General features: G+C 46.8%; 1 protein-coding gene across 1 annotated transcript; it reads left to right on the forward strand.

Moving 5' to 3' along the window:
* Positions 1-1876: 1876 nt before the first annotated feature.
* Positions 1877-18734, forward strand: GHRHR (growth hormone releasing hormone receptor). Its single transcript, XM_056857139.1, has 13 exons — positions 1877-1913; positions 2760-2852; positions 3449-3556; positions 5028-5143; positions 6037-6131; positions 7063-7195; positions 8649-8802; positions 9655-9715; positions 11020-11089; positions 12020-12111; positions 13874-14009; positions 15330-15371; positions 18591-18734. The coding sequence occupies exons 1-13, from the start codon at positions 1877-1879 to the stop codon at positions 18732-18734; spliced, it is 1281 nt and encodes a 426-aa protein (XP_056713117.1).
* Positions 18735-22407: the final 3673 nt, after the last annotated feature.

The raw sequence follows: 22407 nt of genomic DNA on the forward strand, positions 1-22407 counted from the left end.
GGGTTTGATTCCCCACTCCTCCACATAAGCAGCGGATGCTAATCTGGTGAATTGGGTTGGTTTCCCTACTCCTACACATGAAGCCAGCTGGGTGACCTTGAGATAGTCACAGCTCTTAGAGATCGCTCAGCCCCACCTACCTCACAAATGTCTGTTGTGGGGAGGAGAAGGGAAGGTGATTGTAAGCCAGTTTGAGTCTTCCTTAAGTGGTGGGAAAAGTTGGCATATAAAAACCAACTCTCCTCCTCCTCCTCCTCCTTTTCAGGGAATCAGTTCTGCTCAGCCTCATCTGCAGCATGTTGTTTTTCTATATGCAGCCCAGTTTAGGAGGGATTTGGAAGCAGGGCTCTGAAAAAGCCAACAGCTACGGGAAGAACAGGAGGGTTGGAAGAGGGCCAGAAGATGGAAGGGAAGTGACAGGCATTGCAGAGATGAGGAACTCCATACTGATCTGAAATAAGCAGCCTAATCCTTGGCTTCAGTGGGCCTCTAAATCATGCTTTATTGTCAAATTAATGTGAATGGGGTAAGTACACTCAAGAGAATCACTGTGTTCCATACTCTGCATGAGGCAAAATAATCCATAAAGATATTTTTCAACCAGGTTGAATATTTATCCTGCTGGTGTGGAAATGAGCCGGGCGGAATCAAGCTGGCCACCTGTTCAGTGGGTCGATTTCACCGTGTTTTGCTCTTTCTGGGTTTCTTTCTTTTCTTTTTTTTTTAAGAGAGAGCAAATCAAAGGGTTGTGACATCCGGCATGAACTGGGAGGCGAAAGCAGGAGCACAGAGCAGAAGCTAGACGGGGTGGGAGCAGATGTGTGTTGAAGAGCAAGGGGGAAATGGCTGCCACTGAGCGGCCATCCCACAAAGTACTCTGGGAAACGTCATCTTTAAAACTGAGTCACCCAAGCTCTGTTCACAAGAGGAAAGGTTGAAGGAGCTGGGTGTGTTTAGCCTGGAGAGGAGAAGACTGAGAGGGGGTATGATAACCATCTTTAAGTACTTGAAGAGCTGTCATATAGAGGAGGGTGCCGAGTAGTTTTCTGTTGCCCCAGAAGGTCGGACCAGAACTAGCAGGTTGAAATTAAATCAAAAGAGTTTCCGTTTAGACATTAGGAAGAACCTTCTAACAGTCAGAGAGGTTCCTCAGTGGAACAGGCTTCCTTGGGAGGTGGTGAGCTCTCCTTCCCTGGAGGTTTTAAAGCAGAGGCTAGATGGCCATCTGTCAGCCATGCTGATTCTATGGCCTTAGACAGATCTGACGTGGAAGCAGGCGGATTAGCAGTTATCCAGGACACACCACCAGAACTCCTTGCTTTATAGAAAACAGTGTTGTTTAATTTACAGTGTACAGATAAAAGACAAACCGTCACGTACACTTCTCTCCACCAAACTTCCCAACACAGAGTTACAGATACATAGGCTTATATACATAACACCACCTGAAACCAATAAGGCCACCTGCAGACCTGGCCACAGCATTACATCATCCTTACTGCTTCAAACCGGTTAGTTGCAGTTCACCCTAGAACCTGCAAGGCTATTGCTGCCTCTTGCATCATCCTAGATGCCTCTGATCTGACAGCTACCTGTCAGCTGTCTCTGTCAGATTATTATGGGCAACTTGTTACTCTGACAAGATCATGAGAGGGCATCTTGGCCATCTTCTCGGCATCGAGTAGGGGTCACTGGGGGGTGGGGTGGGGAGGTAGTTTGGAATTTCCAGCATTGTGCAGGGGGTTGGACTAGATGACCCTGGTGGTCCCTTCCAACTCTATGATTCTACGATTCTATGATTCTAAGTTACAGTGAGCACATGTGTAGTCTAGATAAGGTGTAATCTTGAGCCCCGCCCATATGTTTCAGTGAAAGCATGTACACCCTAACTGTACAGATAATTGTAAGAAACAATCATTCACTTTACCAATGAAACTGGGGATCAGTACCTGTGCTAGACTCGAGTTCAGTATCCAGCATGGTATAGTGGTTAAAAGCGGTGGAATCTGGAGAACCGGGTTTGATTCTCCACTCCTCCACATGAAGCCTGCTGGGTGACCTTGGGCCAGTCACAGTTTTCTCCGAACTCTCTCAGCTCCACTTGCCTCTCAAGGTGTCTGCTGTGGGGAGAGGAAGGGAAGGGGATTGTAAGCCACGTTGAGACTCCTTAAAGGTAGAGAAAAGCGAGAAAAGTCACAGCCAGTGTATGCAGACCCTATAGGGCTTCAAGGTAAGAGACGTTCAGAGGAGGTTTGTCATTTCCTGCCTCTGCTCAGTGACCCTGGAATTTCCTGGTCCTCTTCAGGGTTGCCAGGTCCAGGATGTGAAATTCCTGGAGATCTGGGGTGGAGGAATGTGGGTTTTGGGGAGAGGAGGGACCTCAGTGGGGTATAATGCCATAGAGTCCACCCTCCAAAGCAGCCATTTTCCCCAGGGGAACTGATTTCTGCAGTTTAGAGATCAGTTGTAATTCCAGGAGATTCCCAAGGTTGCCAGCTCCTGTTTGGGAACTACCAGGAGATCTTGTGGGTGGAACCTGAAGAGGGCTGGGTTTGGGGAGGAGAGGGACTTCAGTGAGGTATAATGCCATACAGTCCACCTTCCAAAGTGTCCATTTTTCCTACATGAGCTGATCTCTGTCTCCTGGAGAACAACTGTCATAGCGGGAGATCTCCAGCCACCACCTGCAGGTTGGCAACCCTGTCTTCCATCCAAGTACTAACCAGGGCCTCCCTCTTTTTAGGCACTCGGAACTGGACACATCCAGCCTGAATGTGACCCCATCACAGAGTGGAAGAAGAACGAAAGCGATTGCCTCAGAGAGATCCAGCAGCACCGGAATGAAACAGCAGGTACCTTGGGAGCAAAAGGTTTTGGGAAAAGGGAATCTGGAAAGCAGTGGCTCATTTGCAGATATTAAAAGTTCATCCCAGCTCCTTTCTCAGAAGATGCATCAGAATGTTAGGCCTTGGTTTGATTTGTTTTGGTGTCATGCAAGTGAGATTGGCTCAGTGGCTGATTCCACACGGAGATTTCCCCCCACATGGAAAGAAAGGAAGAAGAAGAAGAAGAAGGAGGAGGAGGAGGAGGGTTTTACACCCCACTTTTCTCTTCCTTTGTGGACTCTTAAAGTGGCTTACAATCTCCTTCCCTTCCTCTCCCCACAACAGGCACCTTGTGAGGTAGGTGGGGCTGAGAGAGTTCGGAGAGAACTGTGAATGGCCCAAGGTCACCCAGCAGGCTTTGTGTGGAGAAGTGGGGAATCGAACCAGGCTCTCCAGATTAGAATCTGCCACTCATGTGGAGGAGTGGGGAATCAAACCCGGTTCTGATCTCTGTTGCCTAGAGATCAGTCGTAATAGCTGGAGCTCTCCAGCTGCCACCTGGAGGTTGGCAACTTTAGGCTGAGAGGAAGCAAGATTTCAAAGGCCATTCTTTTCTTCCCAAGGTTGCAAGAGAATATGGGACCAATTACTCTGCTGGCCAGATGCAAACCTGGGACAAACTCTCACCTTTGACTGCCCAGGTGTCATTGTCCACTTCACGAAGAAGAGAGGTGAGTGGCTGATGCACGGGGGTGGCTAGGGTTGCCACCAGCAGGAGGTTTTTGGGGTGGAGCCTGAGGAGGGTGGGAGAGGAGGGACTTCAATGCCATAAAGTCCAATGGCCAAAGCGGCCATTTTCTCCAGGTGAACTGATCTCTATCTGCTGGAGATCAGTTGTAATAGCAGGAGATCTCCAGCTAGTGCCTGTAGGTTGGCAACCCTAGGGGTGGCCCAGGACCCAGTAGGTGGCATCTACTCCAACGTACCTCTCTTAACGGTGTGCATTGCCATCTATTATTGAACAGTTATCATAGAGGGGAGCTGTTTGGGGGCTGGCTGGTTCAGAGGAAGATGCTGGGATACTTAGTGCTAGAATACTGTAGATGTGGGGGTGAAGTGCACAGCCAACCCCCAATTTAAGAAGATAAGAAGAGCTCCACCGGATCAGACCAGTGGTCCATCTAAGGCAGTCAACCTCTGAATACCAGTGCCAGAATCCAAAGTCAGGGGAAGGCCTCAGCCTCTATGTCCTGTTGTCGGATCTCCAGAGGGACTGGCTGGCCACCGTGTGAGATGGGATGCTGGATTAGATGGACCCTCACTGGTCTAATCCAGCAGGGCTCTTCTGATGTTCTTATCAGGGGAAGTCCTCAGCCTCTGTGCCCTGTTGCTGGACTTCCAGAGGAACTGGCTGGCCACTGTGTGAGACAAGATGCTGGACTAGATGGACAGTCACTGGTCTGATTCAGCAGGGCTCTTCTTATGTTCTTGAAAGCTCATAGGGGTCTTAAACGGGCCAATTTCCCTATTCCCTTCTATTCTCCTTTCCTTGTGCAGCTTATGCTCAGTTCCCCTCTGCATTCCATGCCTCCTAAAGCATGCTCAGTCCACATACAGCCATTTTGGGATGGGAGGGTAGCATGGTATAGCCCAATCTCGTCAGATTTCGGAAGCTGAGCATGGTCAGCCCTGGTTAGTACTTGGATGGGAGACCACCAGGGAAGACCAGGGTTGCTATGCAGAGGAAGGCACTGGCAAACCACCTCTTGTTAGTCTCTAGCCTTGAAAACCTCATAAGGGATCACCATAAGTCGGCTGCTACTCGACTGCACTTTATGTGCACAACCTTACATTAACAGACACAACACAGTGGCTCAGTGGTAGAGCATTTGCTTGGCATGCAGAAAGTCCCAGGATCAATCCCTGGCATCTCCAGTTAAAGGAACTAGGCAAGTAGGTGATGTGAAAGACCTCTGCCTGGAGAGCCGCTGCCGGTCTGAGTAGACCATACTGACTTTGATGGATCAAGAATCTGATTCAGTATAAGGCAGCTTCATGTGTTCATGTGTGAAGTAGCATAGTCTACAATCCCAGTCCAGAATGACTGGAGATCATGACTATCAGAACAACATTAAAAGAGATGAAGATGGGGACCTGAAACTAAAAGGAGCCATTTATTTTGCCTGTTCCCTCCTCCAATAGGTTGGGTGAAAAGAAGCTGTACAGCGCAAGGCTGGACAGACCCATCTCCGCCATATTCTGTCGCTTGTCCAATGGAAGAGGAGCTCATCCGTGATGGAGAGATTGAAATGGAGCAAGTAATTGCCAGCAAATGTAACACTCTGTGAAATTTCGGGGAGGTGGAAGGAGAGGGGACCCCTGCCTCTGGAGCATCTATGAGGGCCACAATGAATGAGAGATGTTTGGTCTCAAGGAATGCCGTTCCATACAGTTTGCCATGCTGCAACGCAGGGGCTGGGTGTTGCTTGCATACAGGATGTGGTCACGGTCGATGTCTCTGACATCTGGGACAGTGAAGGAAACTCCTCATTGCTCTGATTGTCTCCAAAGGCAAAACTTTATTTTTCCTTACAGTGCTGCGTTTTTTTATACAACAAAATGTGGTACCCTCTATACTGAATGTGAATACCCATTTTTAATACGATTTCTATATATCCATACGTAGTTTTATTTTTTTTTACAAATAAATATTGATGATGTTAGCAGCAATGTATAAACATGGTTGAACTGACAAAAATACAAAGTATATGTTATACAGTCTTTAGTCAAGCAGGAACACAGGTAAATTCCACACAGGAATTTAGTCAAACAGGAACACAGTAGATTCCAGCTGGACAAGAATACATTAAGAAGGCTTTGGCTTGTTAATTATATGCACACTGAACAAAGAGTTTAAGACCTTCCTTTTTTGATATCTTTACCTGAGGTATTATTTCCTGTTTGACTAAAGACTGTATAACATATACTTTGTAATATTATCAGTTCAATCATGTTTATGCATTGCTGCTAACATCAACAATCTATTGTTATTTGTTAAAAATAAAATTACATATAGATATACAGAAATTGTATTAAAAATTGGTATTCACATTTAGTATAATGGGTACCACATTTTGTTGTTTACATTTGATAGGTTTGGCACCCATATTCCCCCTTTTTATATTTGTGATTGCATTTTTTATACAAACAGTTCTACATGGCAACGGTGAAAACCATCTACACCATTGGCTACAGCGTCTCCACCGCCTCTCTTGCCATTGCTGTCGTGGTCCTCGTTGCATTCAGGTATGTTTCGTAGAATCCTGGTCAACATGGAGAAAAATTAAAGTGGCCAAACGTGGCTGGAATTTCTATCCTAGGGTTGTGAATATCGATATACCTGAACCGAAAGGAAACCCAAAATTAGCCATTTCGGCAATATTCGGGTTTTGGGTCAACCAAATACCAAAACATGGGAATCTGCCTGAAGCCGAATAGGCAATTTCCAAAAAACCCAAATAGATATTAGGCTTTTCAGGTTTCGGCTATTCGTCTTCTGCGGAGTCCACATTACGGATAAGGGCCAAAGGAGACACGGTGGAGATTAAAGACTGTCAGTCAGTAAAATGTACATTTTGTGGATCTGCAGACCCAATCTTAAATGGACGCCATGTGGGAAGACGGAGAAGGGTTCCATTCTTATAGGGGAGATTCTTCACTCCAGCAGAGGGAATCTCCTATGGTTCCTTCCACTGGAGGAGAATGGATCCATGGTGGAACAGATCTGTAGTGGAAAAGATCTGAGGGAACCAACCCTTGCTTCATTTTTTTCATCCAAAATGGGATCCCTTCATTGTTAGGGTTTCAAAGAAACCATTTTTTAAAAGGACATCTTTTTTTTTTTTTTTTTAATGTTTATAGCCTGGCTTTAATGCACAAAACCAAGTGAGGCTTGAAGGGCTCAATGTCCTCTCCACCACCAGTATAGCCCTGATCTGAATCGGTGCTGTGTCTACGTGCAATATTCCTTTTGCAGAATGATCCATAATCCATAATCTTCATCCTGGATCCATAATCTCCACCCTGACTGCTTTGGCTCTGAGAAGGGGGCTCACTTAAGGCCCCTATGTGAGTTTGTGGCTAGGCAACATTTGAACTGGGCCCTTCCTAACTTGCAGCTTCCACTCTAACCACTAGGCTGTGCTTGTTTGGACCATTTTCCTTATTGTCCCCACAGGAGGCTCCGTTGCCCCAGAAATTATATCCATGTCCATCTCTTTCTGACCTTTATCCTGAAGGCCATTGCGATTTTCGTCAAGGACTTGGTGGTTTTTCAAACGGAAGGCACAGATTACTGCAGCTTTTCCACGGTACGCCGTTTACAAACCCGGAGCAGATCTAACCTCTTGACCCTGCAAGTAGCATGATGGGGAGGGGAGAGCAAGGTTTGTTGGGAACAGCAGCAGGCAGAGGTAATAGACCTTCCGTGTGCAGAAGAAGGATGGCCACGTGAGAAGCCACTAAGCAAAAAGAGCCAGCATGATGTAGTGGTTAAGCATGACATGCAGAAGGACCCAGGTTCAATCCTAGGGTTGTCAGGTCCCTCTTTGCCACCCGTGGGAGGTTTTTGGGGTGGAGCCTGAGGAGGGTGGGGTTGAGGAGGGGAGGGACTTCAATGCCATAGAGTCCAATGGCCAAAGTGGCCATTTTCTCCTGGGGAACTAATCTCTATTGGCTGGAGATCAGTTGTAATAGCAGGAGATCTCCACCTAGTACCTGGAAGTTGGCAACCCTACTGCTTAACCAAATATGAAGCCTTCCTCCATAGGGTTACCAGCTCCATGCTGGGAAATACCTGGAGATTTTTTGGGGTGAAGCCTGAGAAGGGCGGTGTTTGGGGAGGGGAGGGACTTCAATGCCATAGTGTCCGATTGCCAAAGTGGCCATTTTCTCCAGGGGAACTGATCTCAATCGGCTGGAGATCAGTTGTAATAGCAGATCTCCAGCTAGTACCTGGAGGTTGGCAACCCTATTCAATCCTCAGGGTCTCTAGTTAAATATCAGGTGGTAGGTGTTGTGAAAGACTTCTATCTGAGACCTTGGATGGCTTTTGCTAGTTAGAGTAGACAAGACGCACCTTGGCAGACCCATACTCTGACTCAGTAGAAGACAGCTTCATGTGACCCATCCTCGTGAAACAGAGATTTTGATGACCAAAACCCTCATTCCTGCCACTGCACCAGAATGGTTCACAAGCAAATAACAGTGGACTTCAGTCTCATCAAAGGTGCTCTGTACACCAGGGGTCCCCAACCTTTTTGAGCCTGTGGGCACATTTGGAATTCTGACACAGCATGGTGGACGCGGCAACAAAATGGCTGCTGTAAAATGGCCGCCACAGGAGGTGGAGCCAGCCACAAAACGATCGCCACAGCTTAAACTCAGTCACACAGTGCAGATCCTTGTGCTGTGGTGGCAGCTGCTGTCAAAGCAGCATTTAGAAAAATCCGCACAGCCAATCAAATTTCCAATAGTCAACCAGAAGCCTTGGTGGGCAAAAGCCCCACCTAGCTCCACCCACTTCCTAAAAACACTGAGCATGCACCAGAAAAAGTGTCAGCTGGTGCCATAGCACCCACAGGCACCACATTGGGGACCCCTGGTGTAAACAATTTCAATGGAAAAATTGCACAGGCCTACAGAATCCAGATTGCTTTGAGTTACTCCAGGGTGGGACCTCAAGGATGCCATGTTGAAATGATCTGTCACAGCAGACACTTTTTATGAATGAACCACTGATGACCTGTTCCCCCTGCTCTCCAGACCCAGTGCAAGATCTCCGTGGTGTTCTCCCACTATTTCATGATGACCAATTTCATGTGGCTTCTAGTGGAAGCTCTTTACTTAAACTGCCTACTGCTCTCATCCTTTCCCCACGGAAGAAGATATTTCTGGTGGCTTATTCTGTTTGGCTGGGGTAAGTTAAGCATGGATTCGTTTTCTTCTTAATCCATTTATTTACAAAAGGATGGTTTGTGTAGGTATTACTAAGGTGGAAAATAGGGTTGCCAGCTCAGGGTTGGGAAATACCTAGATATTTTGGGGGTGGAGCCTGAGGAGGGTGAGGTTTGGGGAGGGGAGGGACTTAGATGCCATAGGGTCAATTGTCAAAGTGGCCATTTTCTGCAGGGGAACTGATATCTATTGGCTTGGGGTCAGTTGTAATAGCAGGAGATCTCCAGCTAGTACCTGGAGGTTGGCAACCCTAGGGACTAGGGTTGTCAGCTCTGCATTGAGAAATATCTGGAGATTTTGGGGGCAGAGCTTGAGGAGGGCGGGGTTTGGGGAGGGGAGGGACTTCAATGCCATAGAGTTAAATTGCCAAAGTGGCCATTTTCTCCAGGTGAACTGATCTCTATTGGCTGGAGATCAGTTGTAATAGCAGGAGATCTCCAGCCACCACCTGGAGGTTGGCAACCCTATGGAGAAGCAAGCACACAAGCGACCAGTTCTAGTCCCAATGCTATACTGGAACCCTGACATCCAGAAACTGAACGTTGGGAACATAGAGGAGGGATTGCTACAGATACTGAACACTCAATACAAAATGTGGAAATAAAAGAGGAGACCATGAAGGATCATTAATGCGCTTTGGAAACAAAATCAGCTAATCCATAACTCCAAAATCTGGAGTGAAATTCAGAAGGCGGAATTTCAGAAGTCTCTATATGGATGACCCTTGTTGCCCTGATCAAGATAGAAATCACTTTCTTACCATCAATGTACTGGTAGAAAGCATCAGACTATCTTTTTTTCTTTTACCCTACAGGTGTGCCAACATTTTTTACTACCGTTTGGATCTTGGTTAAGGTACATTTTGAAGACACTGCGTAAGTCATGCCTGCTTTTCAGATTCTATACCAGTGCTTCCTGAGCAGAAAATCCTAAGGGTGGTGGCAGTAATGAAAATAGACCAGGTGGTAATTTAGGCCTGGACATAGGGTTGCCAATCTCCAAGTGGGGCCTAGAGAACTCCCAGAATTACTACTAGTCTCCAGACTACAGAGATCAGCCATTAAAACACATTCACAGATTTCCGCGGCTCTGGGGGGGGCATGTTTGGAGGTAGAGGTCCCAAACTTTCAGTGTAGCTTGAGGGGACCCTTTTTGCAAGAATCCCCAAGTTTTGTGAAGATTGGGTCAGGGGATCCCAAATTATGGGGCCCAGAAGGGGTCCCCCCAATCTACCCATTGGAATAAAGCCATTAAAAGGGCTTTCTGCAGCTCCGGGGGGGGGGGCATTTTTGGAGGTAGAGGTCCCAAACCTTCAGGGTAACTTGGAGGGGCCCTATTACAAATGACCACTTTCTGGGGAGACCCTTTCTGGGCCCCATAATTCGGGACCCCTGACCCAATCTTTACAAAACTTGGGGGTTCTTGCAAGAAGGGTCCCCTCAAGCTACACTGAAAGTTTGGGACCTCTATCTCCAAACATGCCCTCCCCGGAGCCACTGAAAGGTGCGAATGTGCACCCCCCCCACCATGGGGATCTCTCTCACACACAAACAGACACTCTCTTTTTCTCTCCCCGGGCCGCACAGCGGCCGGGCTCACACACTCATCCACAACTGATTGGCCAGAAGAAGATCCAGCTTGGCCACCGATTGGCTGCGGGAGAATGCTGCTTTGGGGGCGCTGAACTTGTACGAATTTATCCGGCGTCCGCCCGAACTTGCCGAGTTCAGTTAGTTGTTTTCCCACCTTTTTTGAATTCGGCTCCATCCGAACTAGAAACTGCCGAATCGGGGAAAATTCGGCTGTTTTTCTTATCGGATGGAGCTGAATCGACAGCCCTACCTATGAATAGCCCCAGGCTAGCCTGATCTGATTGGATCTCAGTAGCTAAACAGGGTCGGTCCTGGCTGGTATTTGGATGGAAGAGCTCCAGGAATACCGGGGGTGTGACGTGGAGGCAGGCAACGGCAAACAACCTCCGAATGTCTCTTGCCTTGAAAACTCCCAGGGGTCGCCATTAGTCAGCTGTGACTTGTTGGGGATATAGATATATATTACATTGTAAGTATTTTGAAGTGTAAACTGCCTTCAGGGCAGTTGTATGAATATAATAAATAAATCAATGCTTGTTTTGAAACTGTGGATGGTCCTTTGCACTAACTTTGCATTAACTTTCTAGTTGCTGGGACATAAACGAAGGCTCTCCTTACTGGTGGCTGATCAAAGGCCCAATCATCTTTTCTGTTGCGGTGTGTATCATACTTCTATTTTTTTGTGTGTATTTTGGTAGCAGGGAGTATTGATAGCTTTCAAGGCAGGGCAGGGATGAAGTTCAAAACCTGCTCTGAACCCTATTTGCACTTCCAGAACCAGGACTCTCATAGACCTTAGCCCTTGAAATCACAAGTGGGGGCTCATATCCCTGAATGCACCTCCATGCAATAACATTCCATGCACATAGAAAGCTAGTTTCCAGGATATCCTGGCCTAGTCTTCTCCCTGACATGCTAAATTTCTGCCTTATACTGGAGTGAATCAATACGTATGAGAGAGAATGCATCTCAGTCAAAGATATGGGTGATCTTTACGGTAGTTATTTAAGGAGATTAAAAAAAATAAGAAGAGCCCTGCTGGATCAGTCCAGTGGTCCATCTAGTCCTGCCATCAACTGTGGGGGTGTTTATAATGGAATTCCCAAGTCAAAAATATGAATGAAAATCACTGTTTTGGGTTGTTACTTGGGGTTCCCAGAATGGTAGTAGGAATCTGGGATTCTTACTGAACTTAAAATACCCTCCCCGAAAATCTGTGTTGTCATTTTAAGTTCAGGGGATTGCTGCTTGCTTACTAAGCCATGTGCTTGCTTTGTGGGAGACCCTTGAATTGGCTGTGCATTGTACAGAATGGCGCCTGCAGTGCGCGTGTGCAGAAAATAGTCCTGAAAATCTAGAACACAAAAACATGGTATGGCTTTTAAACCCACACCGGCAATGCTCTACTAAGCAATCACATTATTTTTTTTTGCTTCTGGAATCCCAAATCTGAAACTATATCAATTTTTTTCTTAGTGCACACCCATAATCAACTGTTTGATCTCATAGCCGAAAAAGATTTTTGTTATTGTTGATGCTGTTAAAGTTAAATAAACTTTCCCACTCCCTTTTAAAATTTTTGGACAGGTCAACTTTGTTCTTTTTATCAACATCATCAGAATCTTGCTGAAAAAATTAGATCCGAGACAGATGAACTTCAACCACTTATCTCAATACAGGTAATTGATCGGGCATAAATGATAATGAATGATGTGGAAACTTGGGGCGAGGATGATGAAATTATGAATGGTTCAATCCCAAGCATCTCCAGTTAAAGGTAGTAAGCAAGTAGGTGATGTGGAAAGACCTCTGCCTGAGACCCTGGAGAGCCACTGCCAGTCTTAGTAGACAATACTGACTTGGATGGGCCAAGGGTCTGATTCAGTATAAGGCAGCTTCAAGTGTTCAAAGTCATGGGACACTTTGTTAGGGGAGGGGCTGTGGCACAGTAGTAGAACATCTGCTTGGCATGCTGAAGGTCCCAGGTTCAATCCCCAGCATCTCCAGTTAAAGGGACTAGGCAAGTAGGTGATGGGAAAGACCTCTGCCTGAGACCCTGGAGAGATCCTGGAGAGCCGCTGCCGGTCAGAGGAGACAATACTGACTTTGAGGGACCAAGGGTCTGATTCGGTAGAAGGCAGCTTCATGTGACTCAGATTTAAAGCCATGGAAATCAGAACAAATGAAGCCGAGTAGAAAAAAGGAGGAAATTTGTCAATAGTTAGGGGTGGTTTTTTTTTTTTTTTGAGAGGCGAGGCTATGCTCATTCAAATCAGTGGTGGGAAGAAGGGGGATACGTTTTCCTCTCAGAATCCTAGAATTTGGGATCAGCCAGTGGAATCAATTGGCAGTAGATCTGGAATGCCCTGATCTGGATGGCCCAGACTAGCCTAATCTTTTCAGATCTTGGAAGCTTAGCAAGGTTGGCCCTGGTAAGTACTTGGATGGGGGACCACCAGGGGAGTCCAGGGTTGCAGGCAATAGCAAACCACCTCTGAATGGCTTTTGCCTGGAAAGCCCTACAGAGTTGCCATAAGCAAATTGGTGGCCCTTTCCACCACCGACAGATTTTGAACAGGCGCATAATGTTTGTGTGTTTGTATGTAGAGAGCCAGTGTGGTGTAGTGGTTAAGAGCGGTGGTTTTGAGCGGGGGAGTCTGATTTGGAGAACTGGGTTTGATTCCCCACTCCTCCACATGAGCGGCGGAGGCTAATCTGGTGAACCAGGTTGGTTTACACACATGAAGCCAGCTGGGTGACCTTGGGCTAGTCACAGCTCTCTGATAAAGCTCTCTCAGCCCCACCTACCTCACAGGGTGTCTGTTGTGGAGAGGGGAAGGGAAGGTGATTGTAAGCCGGTTTGAGTCTTCCTTAAGTGGCGGAGAAAGTCAGCATATAAAAACCAACTCTTCTTCTTCATTACTGAGTTGTTTAAATTGCATTTGTACAATTGCATTTTAGAAAGTTTAATGTCTTGATTTTTTAACGTTGAAATATCTGAAGGTTTTTGCTGTTTGCTGTCTTGGGGACTCTATTTCGGTCGAAATGCACCAGCCAACAAGTGTGGTGTAGTGGTTTAGTGTCAGAGTAGTATCTGGAAGACCTAGGTTCAAATCCCCACTTGTGCCGTTGAAGCTCTCTGGGTGACCTTGGGCTAGTCACACTCAGCCTAATGTGTTGTTGTGACGTAAGCTGCTTTGGGTCAGCAATGGAGAGAAAGTTGGGGTATAAATGAATTAAATAAATAATAAATAGACAGAAGTATTTAAAATAAATAAACAGAAATAAATTCCCTTCTAAACTCCCAGCCACAAGATATTGTGATGGTTCTCAACTAAGATGATTGTGACCAGTGCCGTCTAGTGGACATTGCTTGTTATTTCTGGGGCGAGCATGACTTTGTTTTCATAATCCCCTCCTTCTATTCTCACCCCATCTCAGGCGCCTCTCCAAATCCACCCTCCTTCTCATCCCTCTGTTTGGAACGCATTACATCATCTTCAACTTTCTTCCGGAAGGAGAACATGCCCACGTGGGAATCCGTCTCTACTTAGAGCTCTGCATTGGATCATTCCAGGTGGTTGTGGAATCCGAGGGAAATGGATAAAAAGTGTGACCCCAGGATTATCAGGACGCAGTCCCAAGAGGTGTTTGGGCTGCAGAATTTCAGACTGTAGGCAAGAGGGAGAAAGTAGATTTCTTTGAAATGTGGTGTTGGAGGAGAGTGTTACGGATACCGTGGACTGCCAAAAAAACAAATCAGTGGGTTTTAGATAAAATCAAGCCTGAACTGACCCTAGAAGCTAAAATGACTAAAATGAGGCTGTTGTACTTTGGTCACATTATGAGAAGACAAGAGTCACTGGAGGAAACAATCATACTAGCAAAAGTTGAGGGCAGCAGGAAAAGAAAAAGACTCAACAAGAGATGGATGGACTCAATAAAGGAAGCCACAGTCTTCAATTTGCAAGATCTGAGCAAGGCTGTCAAAGATAGGACATTTTGGAGGACTTTGATTCATAGGGTCCCCATGAGTCGGAAGCAACTTGACGACACTTAACACACACACACAGGCAATGGGTCCCCTGGACCCCTTGCAAAGGAATGTTCCTACAGTATATGCATCTAGCTACCATGTGAGGGAAAATTCGAGGCCAGAACTTTGCTCCCTGGTTTTCTATGTGTGGGGAATTGTTCTGTGGGGAGGGGCATTTGGACATGCAAATCCTTTTCTGCCCTTTGCAGTCCTGTCACCCAGAACAGCATTGACGGGCTCTGTGATAATTAGGCTCACAATCCTCTCTGCCCCAGGAGAGGGTGACTTCTAGGAAAACATCCCATTTGTCTGTCCTTTCATCTCTGAGTGTGAAATTTATAAAGCAGAGACTAAACCTTGGTCTATAAACACCTCTTTCTGCTGCTATGTCAGATGGCCATGAGTAGAGGCTGTGGCTCAGTAGTAGAACATCTGTTTGGCATGCAGAAGGTCCCAGGTTCAATCCCCGGCATTTCCAGTTAAAAGGACCAGGCAGGAGGTGATGGGAAAGACCTCTGCCTGAGACCCTGGAGAGCCACTGCCAGTCTGAGTAGACAACACTGACCTTGGTGGACCAAAGCACCTTCATATGAGAGCCATGGTTCAATGGTAGAGCATCTGCTTGGCACACAGAAGCTCCCAGGTTCAATTCCTGGCATCTCCAGTTAAAAGGATCAGGCAATAGGTGATGTGAAAGACCCCTGCCTGAGACCTTGGAAAGCCACTGCCAGTCTGAGTAGACAGTAGTGACCTTGATGGACCAAGGGTCTGATTCAGCACAGGGCAGATTTGTGTGTTCATGGCTTGTATTGTTCTCCGTATTGTCTGCTAATTAAATTCTGTGCTTTTTTTCTTATTCAGGGGTTCCTTGTAGCCATTCTGTACTGTTTCCTAAATAAAGAGGTAAGGGGGTTAAATCACTGACACTTTACTACACTTTCTGTATGCATGAAACATAGAAACATAGAGCTGGAAGGGACCTCAAGGATCATCTACTCCAACCCCCAGCACAAGGCAGAAATTTCACAACTACCCCACTCTACCCCTACTCTATGCCCAGAGGAAGGCAAAAAAATCCCCTCCAGGATTCCTGGACAATCTGGCCTGGAGGAAAATTCCTTCCTGACCCCAAAGTGAGGGCTAAGCACTGACTCATCCCTTCCTGCCCGCCCTCTCGTGATCAGCATTGCTGTCGGATGGCCATCTACCCTCTGTTGCAAAACCTCCAAAGAAGGAGAGCCCACCACTACCGGAGGTAGCCAGTTCCACTGAGGAACCGCTCTGTCAGGATGTTCTTCCAAAAACCTCTTTTGATTTCTGGTCCAACATTCTGGTGCAATTTGAGTTAGTGTTCCCCATTTCTCCGAGGTGGGTATCCATTTATATTTTTGTAAACAAACCCGTTTCGACATAGGTGCTGTTCAATCTTTTCTATTGTACCATTTTTATGTGCAATTCATATGTTGTTCATACATCCAGCAATGCACCTTTCTGTTTCTATTAGCCAGGGTGATATAATGGATTGAGTGTTATACCAGTGTCGGATACTGTTGACAGCGCTCACTTGGGGAATTCTTAAGAGGTTTGGGGATGTTTATGGGTGTGTGTGTGTGTGTGGACTCAGTGAGGAAGTGATGCTGTAGACCCCACCCTCTGAAGATGCCATTTCTTCCAGGAGAACTGATCTCTTTAGTCTGGAGAGCAGTTGTAATTATGGGTAACCCTAGAATCAGGGCTAGTATGGTTCGAATCCCAACTCTGCCTTGGGATTTGGGCCAGTCACACTCTCTGCTCTTAGCCTACTTCATAGGGTTGTTTTTTAAATTTTATTTTTATAAAAGAAAGGGTACAAAAGGAAAAAAGGGGAAAGGGGAAGAGTAAGGGTTTCCACAATACAATTGAGAAAATAAAAACACACAAATATATCAAACAGATTGCATTGCCATGCTTTTCAGAGCCATTATACAATCAAATAATTACCCAAATTCTGAGGGGGCAAAAGAAAAAGAAAATTAGTCAGGCATTACTAATCATATAATCAAATGGTTACCCAAATTATATATATATATTCAGACATTGCTGATCGCGTAATATAATTAAAAAAATGATCACCGGCTTATTATCAAAGATATTTAATATCTCTACAATTAACATGGTTATCTAGATATAAAATAGAATTAGATGTCACTAATGAAAGTTTATTTTTGGTTTTTGTTTACATTAAACCTCAACATATTTATAAAATAGTTTCCATTTTTTTGTGAAACTGCTCATAATATGTGTCATTGCATTTGTTCATCATGTTGGTCATTTTTGCCATAATAGCATACTCCATTGGTTTTTCTTTCCATTCTTCTATGCCTGGAAAAAGTGGCTGTTTCGATTTCCTCCCTAAAACTATTCTGGCAGCTGTAGCAGCATATTTAAACAAATCCTTCACAGGATTGTTGTGAGAATAAAATGGGAGCAACCAACCTGAGCTCCTTAAAGGAAAGGCAGGATAGAAAGGTGCCAGATAAATTCATAATATACACATACCATATACGTATAACGTATCATGCTGATTTACTGGCACAAAGTAACGTTGGGAAATGCCTGCTGTTGAGGAAAGCAATCTGGTTTGAGAAATGGAAGGAAAATGGAAATATTTATATTCAAGTTGAAACAGTAGCAGGCAAGAGATTTGAAGTTGTGTTTTGTTTTCTGATAAGTTAAGGTTCACATACCCCAAACTGAAATTAGAATGAACCACAGTCCACCATAAGCCAAGCAAGCACACAGAAAGGGGAGGGATCGTGGCTCAGTGGTAGAGCATCTGCTTGGCATGCAGAAGGTCCCAGGTTCAATCCACAGCATCTCCAGTTAAAGAGACTAGGCAGATAGGCAATGTGAAAGACCCCTGCCTGAGACCCTGGAGAGCTGCTGCCCGTCTGAGCAGTCAATGCTGACTTGGATGGTCCAAGGGTCTGATTCAGTAGAAGGCAGCTTCATGTGTTCATGTGTTCAAAGATGTAAAGCTAGGGATTCCACAACAAAGTGATGCTTGAGTTTTCTTCATGAGGAGGGGGCCCTCTCGTGGTGGCAGGAATTACAGCTCTGTTGTAGTCTCTCTCTCTCTCTCTCTCTTTTTTTTTTGCTGTCAATTCACAGCTGACTTATGGTGACCCCGTAAAGTTTTCAAGGCAAGAGACGTTCGGAGGTGGTTTGCCATTGCCTGCCTCTATGTAGTGACCCTGTACTTCCTTGGAGGTCTCCCATCCAAGTACCAGCCAGGGTCGACCCTGCTTAGTTTCTGAGACGTGATGAGATCAGGCTACCCTGGGGCTATTCAGGTCCTGCCTTTAGCAGGACATCTTTAGGACAGCTGATTGTAAGTTCTGTTTTCAGAAAAGTGGGATGCGGGTTCCTGGGGCTGTGTCGATCTTGAGAGACCCCTGAAGCGAATGTCTTTCTTAAAAATTCAGAGTAGAGTTACCAAATGTCCGGAGAGTTACCAAATTTTCAGGGTAGCTGAAAAGGTTTAAAATGCTTTCCTATGGAGAAGGGGGTGACTCCTTCGGGGGCCCATAAAATTGGATCCCCAGTCCCAAACTTTACCAAACTTTGGGGTTCATGCAAGGAGAGTCTTTTGCAGCTACCCTGAAAATTTGGTAACTCTACCTCAAAAAATGCCCCCCTTCCAAGCTCCTCAAAAAACAATCCCCATAGAGAAAAGCTCTAGGAAAGCAGAAGCCTGAAAATGCACCTATTTGGCTTTTCCGGCGATCGGCTATCCGACTTTGGCTTTATTCTCTGTTTCAACATTTGCCCCCAAATAAGCCCCCCCAAAGCCTAAATGCATATTTTTTTGGGTTTATTTTGGGGGCCGGTAAACCCAATATGTACAGCCCTACTATTAGCTCTTCAAATTGAGGTTGTGTTTGGATAGTGCAGGGTTTTTCGTTGTGGAATTTAGCAGGAGTGGAAATGGGCACGGGGAATGAGAAGACATCATCAGAAAATTTCAGCCAATTGTGCATCTGCTTACAGAATCCATGTGAGGAATTTCCTGGTCAAAGTCTTGTTCTTTTCTGACTGTGTCGAGAAACCTACAAACGTGACAGCGAGTCTTTCTCTTTCAAGGTGCAAGCAGAAATTTGCCGGAAATGGCACGGCAACACTTATGGATTGATGCCTGTCTGGAGGAAGAGGACAAGATGGACCATGCCATCCAGCTCTGGGATCAAAATGTCAACCTCTGTGTGTGAAGGACAACCAATCGGATGAAGGCAGGCAGGGATGGGCAAGCATAGAGAGCTGGAAATCATGTATTCCAGAATTACATTTCACCCAGATTTATCAGTAACCTTAGAGCTGGTTCACACACCCATGTTCGCCACTCAAAGTTGGTGGCCTTTAGATTTGGCTTAGCTGAATGGGCTATGACAGACCAAACAAATACACATCTGTGTTTCGTATCACACTGCCTCAAACATAGTTTTCCAATGGACTTAGTTTCACATACTTGACTGTGAGTCACTGACAAATGTCAAGGGATCCAGTGATGAGAAATCAAATGATCAACACGGATGCGTGACCTTGCCCTATATCTCCTACCTAGCACCGCACTGGGGAATTGCAGAACATCATTACAGAGTTTGAGAAATATATTTCTCCAGATTGCTTCCAAGTATTACTTTAGCTCCAGCAAAACGTTATGCTTTTTATTGGGGGTGAACTTTCAGCGTGGTGTAGTGGTTAAGAGCAGTGGTCTCTGATCTGGAGAACCAGGTTTGATTCCCCACTCATCCACATGAGCGGCGGAGGCTAATCTGGTGAACCGGATTAGTTTCCCCACTCCTCCACATGAAGCCAGCTTGGTGACCTTGGGCTAGTCACAATTCTCTCAGCCCCACCTACCTCACAGGGCATCTGTTGTGGGAAGGGGAAGGGAAGGTGATTGTAAGCCGGTTTGATTCTTCCTTAAGTGGGAGAGAAAGTCGGCATATAAAAATGAATTCTTCTGCTGCTGCTGCTTCTTCTTCAATCAGGGATGGGTAGGTTGCTCATGTAATGATCCGACTAGCCCGGTCTTGCCTATCATGGCTGGCAGCAGTTCTCCAGGCCGCTCCTAAGCCCTGCTTGTTGAGATCATTGGACTGGAGATACCATCTGTCATGATATGCTGATGACCCCCAGCTTTATATTTCCTTAACTAAGCTTCCAGAAGCAGCTGTCGATGTTCTGGGCCAGTGCTTGGAAGCTGTTGTCAGATATCGGGGGTGGGGGGACAAGCTGACACTGAATCCAGAGAATCCAGAGATGATACAGTTTGGTTAGACTGATGTTCTTGATTCCTCTGACAGTCCTCGATGCCATTGGTTTGTCTTTGGCAGATCCTGTTGGAAATTTGGGGATACGATTGGGATAGGGATGACAGCTCCCAGGTGGAACCCATTTTAGGTGGTTCAGAGTTGTATATCCATGGGAGGAAGAGAGTTGCCAGATTCCAGGTCAGATCTGGCATGCTCCCAGAATTACAGCTCATCTCCAGACTACAGAGATCAGTTCCCCTGGAGAAAGTGGATGCTTTGGAGGGGGGACTTTGTACCCCATTGAGGTCCCTGTCCTCCCCAGGCTCCATTCCCTAATCCCCAGGAGTTTCCCAACCTGGATCTGGCAACCCTCCCCCCATCCCCCACCAGTGGCTGGGGGGAGGGGAACCTGGCAACCCTAGATTGGACCCAGATTTGGATTTAAAAGAGCAGGTTGGTGTTATGGTAAATAGCAATGTCTACCAATCACATCTGTTTTTGGCAATTATCTAGCCTCAGGCAATTAAGCCACACCGATCCATACTCTTGTACCTTCTAGGTTGGACTACTGTAACATGCTCTGCCTAGGGTTGCCCTTAAAGAGAACATGGATGTGTCATGGAATGTGGCAGTCTGTCTTTTGACCACCACTGGCCCATTTGAACCTGTTCTGGAATGAGACCCTTGGATGCCTATTGTTTCCAGGCTTAATTCAAGGCGACTGTTCTTGTCTGTAAAGCCCTTCCTGGCCATGTGTCTGAAGGGCCGTCTGTTTTTATATGAGCTTATGCACCAAACCAAATACACTCTCTCATCAGTTTACAAAATGCTCCTTTCTGCTGAGTCATAGAATTGGAAGGGACTGCCAGGATCATCTAGTCCAACCCCCTGCACTGCAGGAAATTCACACCTTCCCCCCACACACCCCAGTGACCTCTACTCCATGCCCAGAAGATGGGGGGGGGGGACCCTTCAGGATCCCTGGCCAATCTGGCCTGGAGGAAAATTGTTTCCTGACCCCAAAGTGGTGATCAGCCCGATTGGCGACTGAGGATTTACAAATATTAACTGGACTTTTGGATACTCTTATTTCTCGACAAACTCTTTCTACCATGGCGGGAGCCCCGCCGGAGGGTTTTTCCCTGATCCCGGATGCGGCCAGCTGCCAGGCTGAGGCCAAGCGAGTCGCTGTTAGCACCGCTCTTCTCCTTGTGGAATGTACAAAGGACACCCCGGTAGCCACCTTGACTCAAGTTTTGACCCCGACGTTTGGAGCCGAGGCATCCGCACTAGCGGTTCGAGTACAACCTCTGCTGGGCGGGGAAGCTGACCCTATACTCTTGCTCCTCGAGACAGAACTTTTGCCGCGCATTACAGCAGAGGCTGCCCTAAGACTTGAGAACGCCAAAGTTCTTGCGGATCAGCAAGCCGCCGAAGCGGCTAGGGTCGCAAGAGAGAGAGAGGCGGCGGAAGCAGCCAGGGCGGCTGCAGCACGAAATCAGGCGAACGTGGACACGCGCCCCAAGGACTATGTACTGGGACTATCAGGTCTAACTTTGTCCCCGGCGTTTGCCCCGTCGCGTGCGACCCAACGCGCACGCCGTTTGGCTGACCGACGTCGAGACTCAGATGAGTCTGAAGACGAGGATTTATATGGGGATAGCTCTCAATGGGCCACGAGCTTCCGAACCAGTAAGCCTCATCTTACTGGTGGCCCAAGTGAGGAGGTTCATCTTTTACGAGCCCAGAATCGGGAGCTCTCCGACCGTGTTGATCGACTCCAAGAAGTAATGGAACTTATGCTTCACGAGAACAGGCAATTACAACAAACCCTGATAGCTCAGAGACAGCCCGTTCCGATACCGGGTCAAGGGGTACCCGTACAACCACCCGCTAATGTGCCTGCTCCACCCTTACCTCCTGGAGCTCCTGTTGCTCCTCCGCTCAGACCACCTGTGCAGCCACCGGCTAATGTGCCCGCTCCACCCTTGCCTCCTGGAGCTCCTGTTGCTCCTCCGCCCGGACCACCCGTGCAACCGGGTCAGCCCGCGCCCGGCCCTTGGAAGCAACTCAAATTGAGGACTACGTATGACGGATCTCTTGAGACTTTGCCTTGTTTCTTGCATCAAGTGGACAGTTATATGCGAGAACAAGGTCAACTTTTCCCCACGGAAGATAGCCGGGTGCGGTACGTAGCTTCCCTCCTGACAGGCAAAGCGGCTGACTGGATGGTTCTCCAGTTTGACACCCGCTCTCGTGCGATTCGTTCCCTCAACAACTTCATGACTGCCCTGAGAAGGAGGTTTGAGGACCCCTTCCTGGGAGAAAGAGCCAAAACGGAACTCTTACAATTAAAACAAGGCTCTGCTACAGTTCGAGAATTTGCCGATGAATTTCAGCGACTGGCAAGTAAAATTGTAGGTTGGCCCGAGACCACCCTAATTCATCATTTCAGGGAAGCCTTGCATCCTGACATTCTGAACTGGTCTTACATGCGGGGCGATCCCGATACCCTCGAAGGCTGGATCCTATTAGCCGAGGAAGTGGAAAGCCGCCGCCGTTTTATTTCTCTCGTCCGTCAAAAGCACAAGGAGAAGGGCACCCCAAAGCCTCAACCCAAGGCACCACTGCTCGTCCCACGAAAT

This window comes from Euleptes europaea, chromosome 11 (genome assembly GCF_029931775.1).
Source record: "Euleptes europaea isolate rEulEur1 chromosome 11, rEulEur1.hap1, whole genome shotgun sequence".
NCBI classification, from domain to species: Eukaryota; Metazoa; Chordata; class Lepidosauria; order Squamata; family Sphaerodactylidae; genus Euleptes; species Euleptes europaea.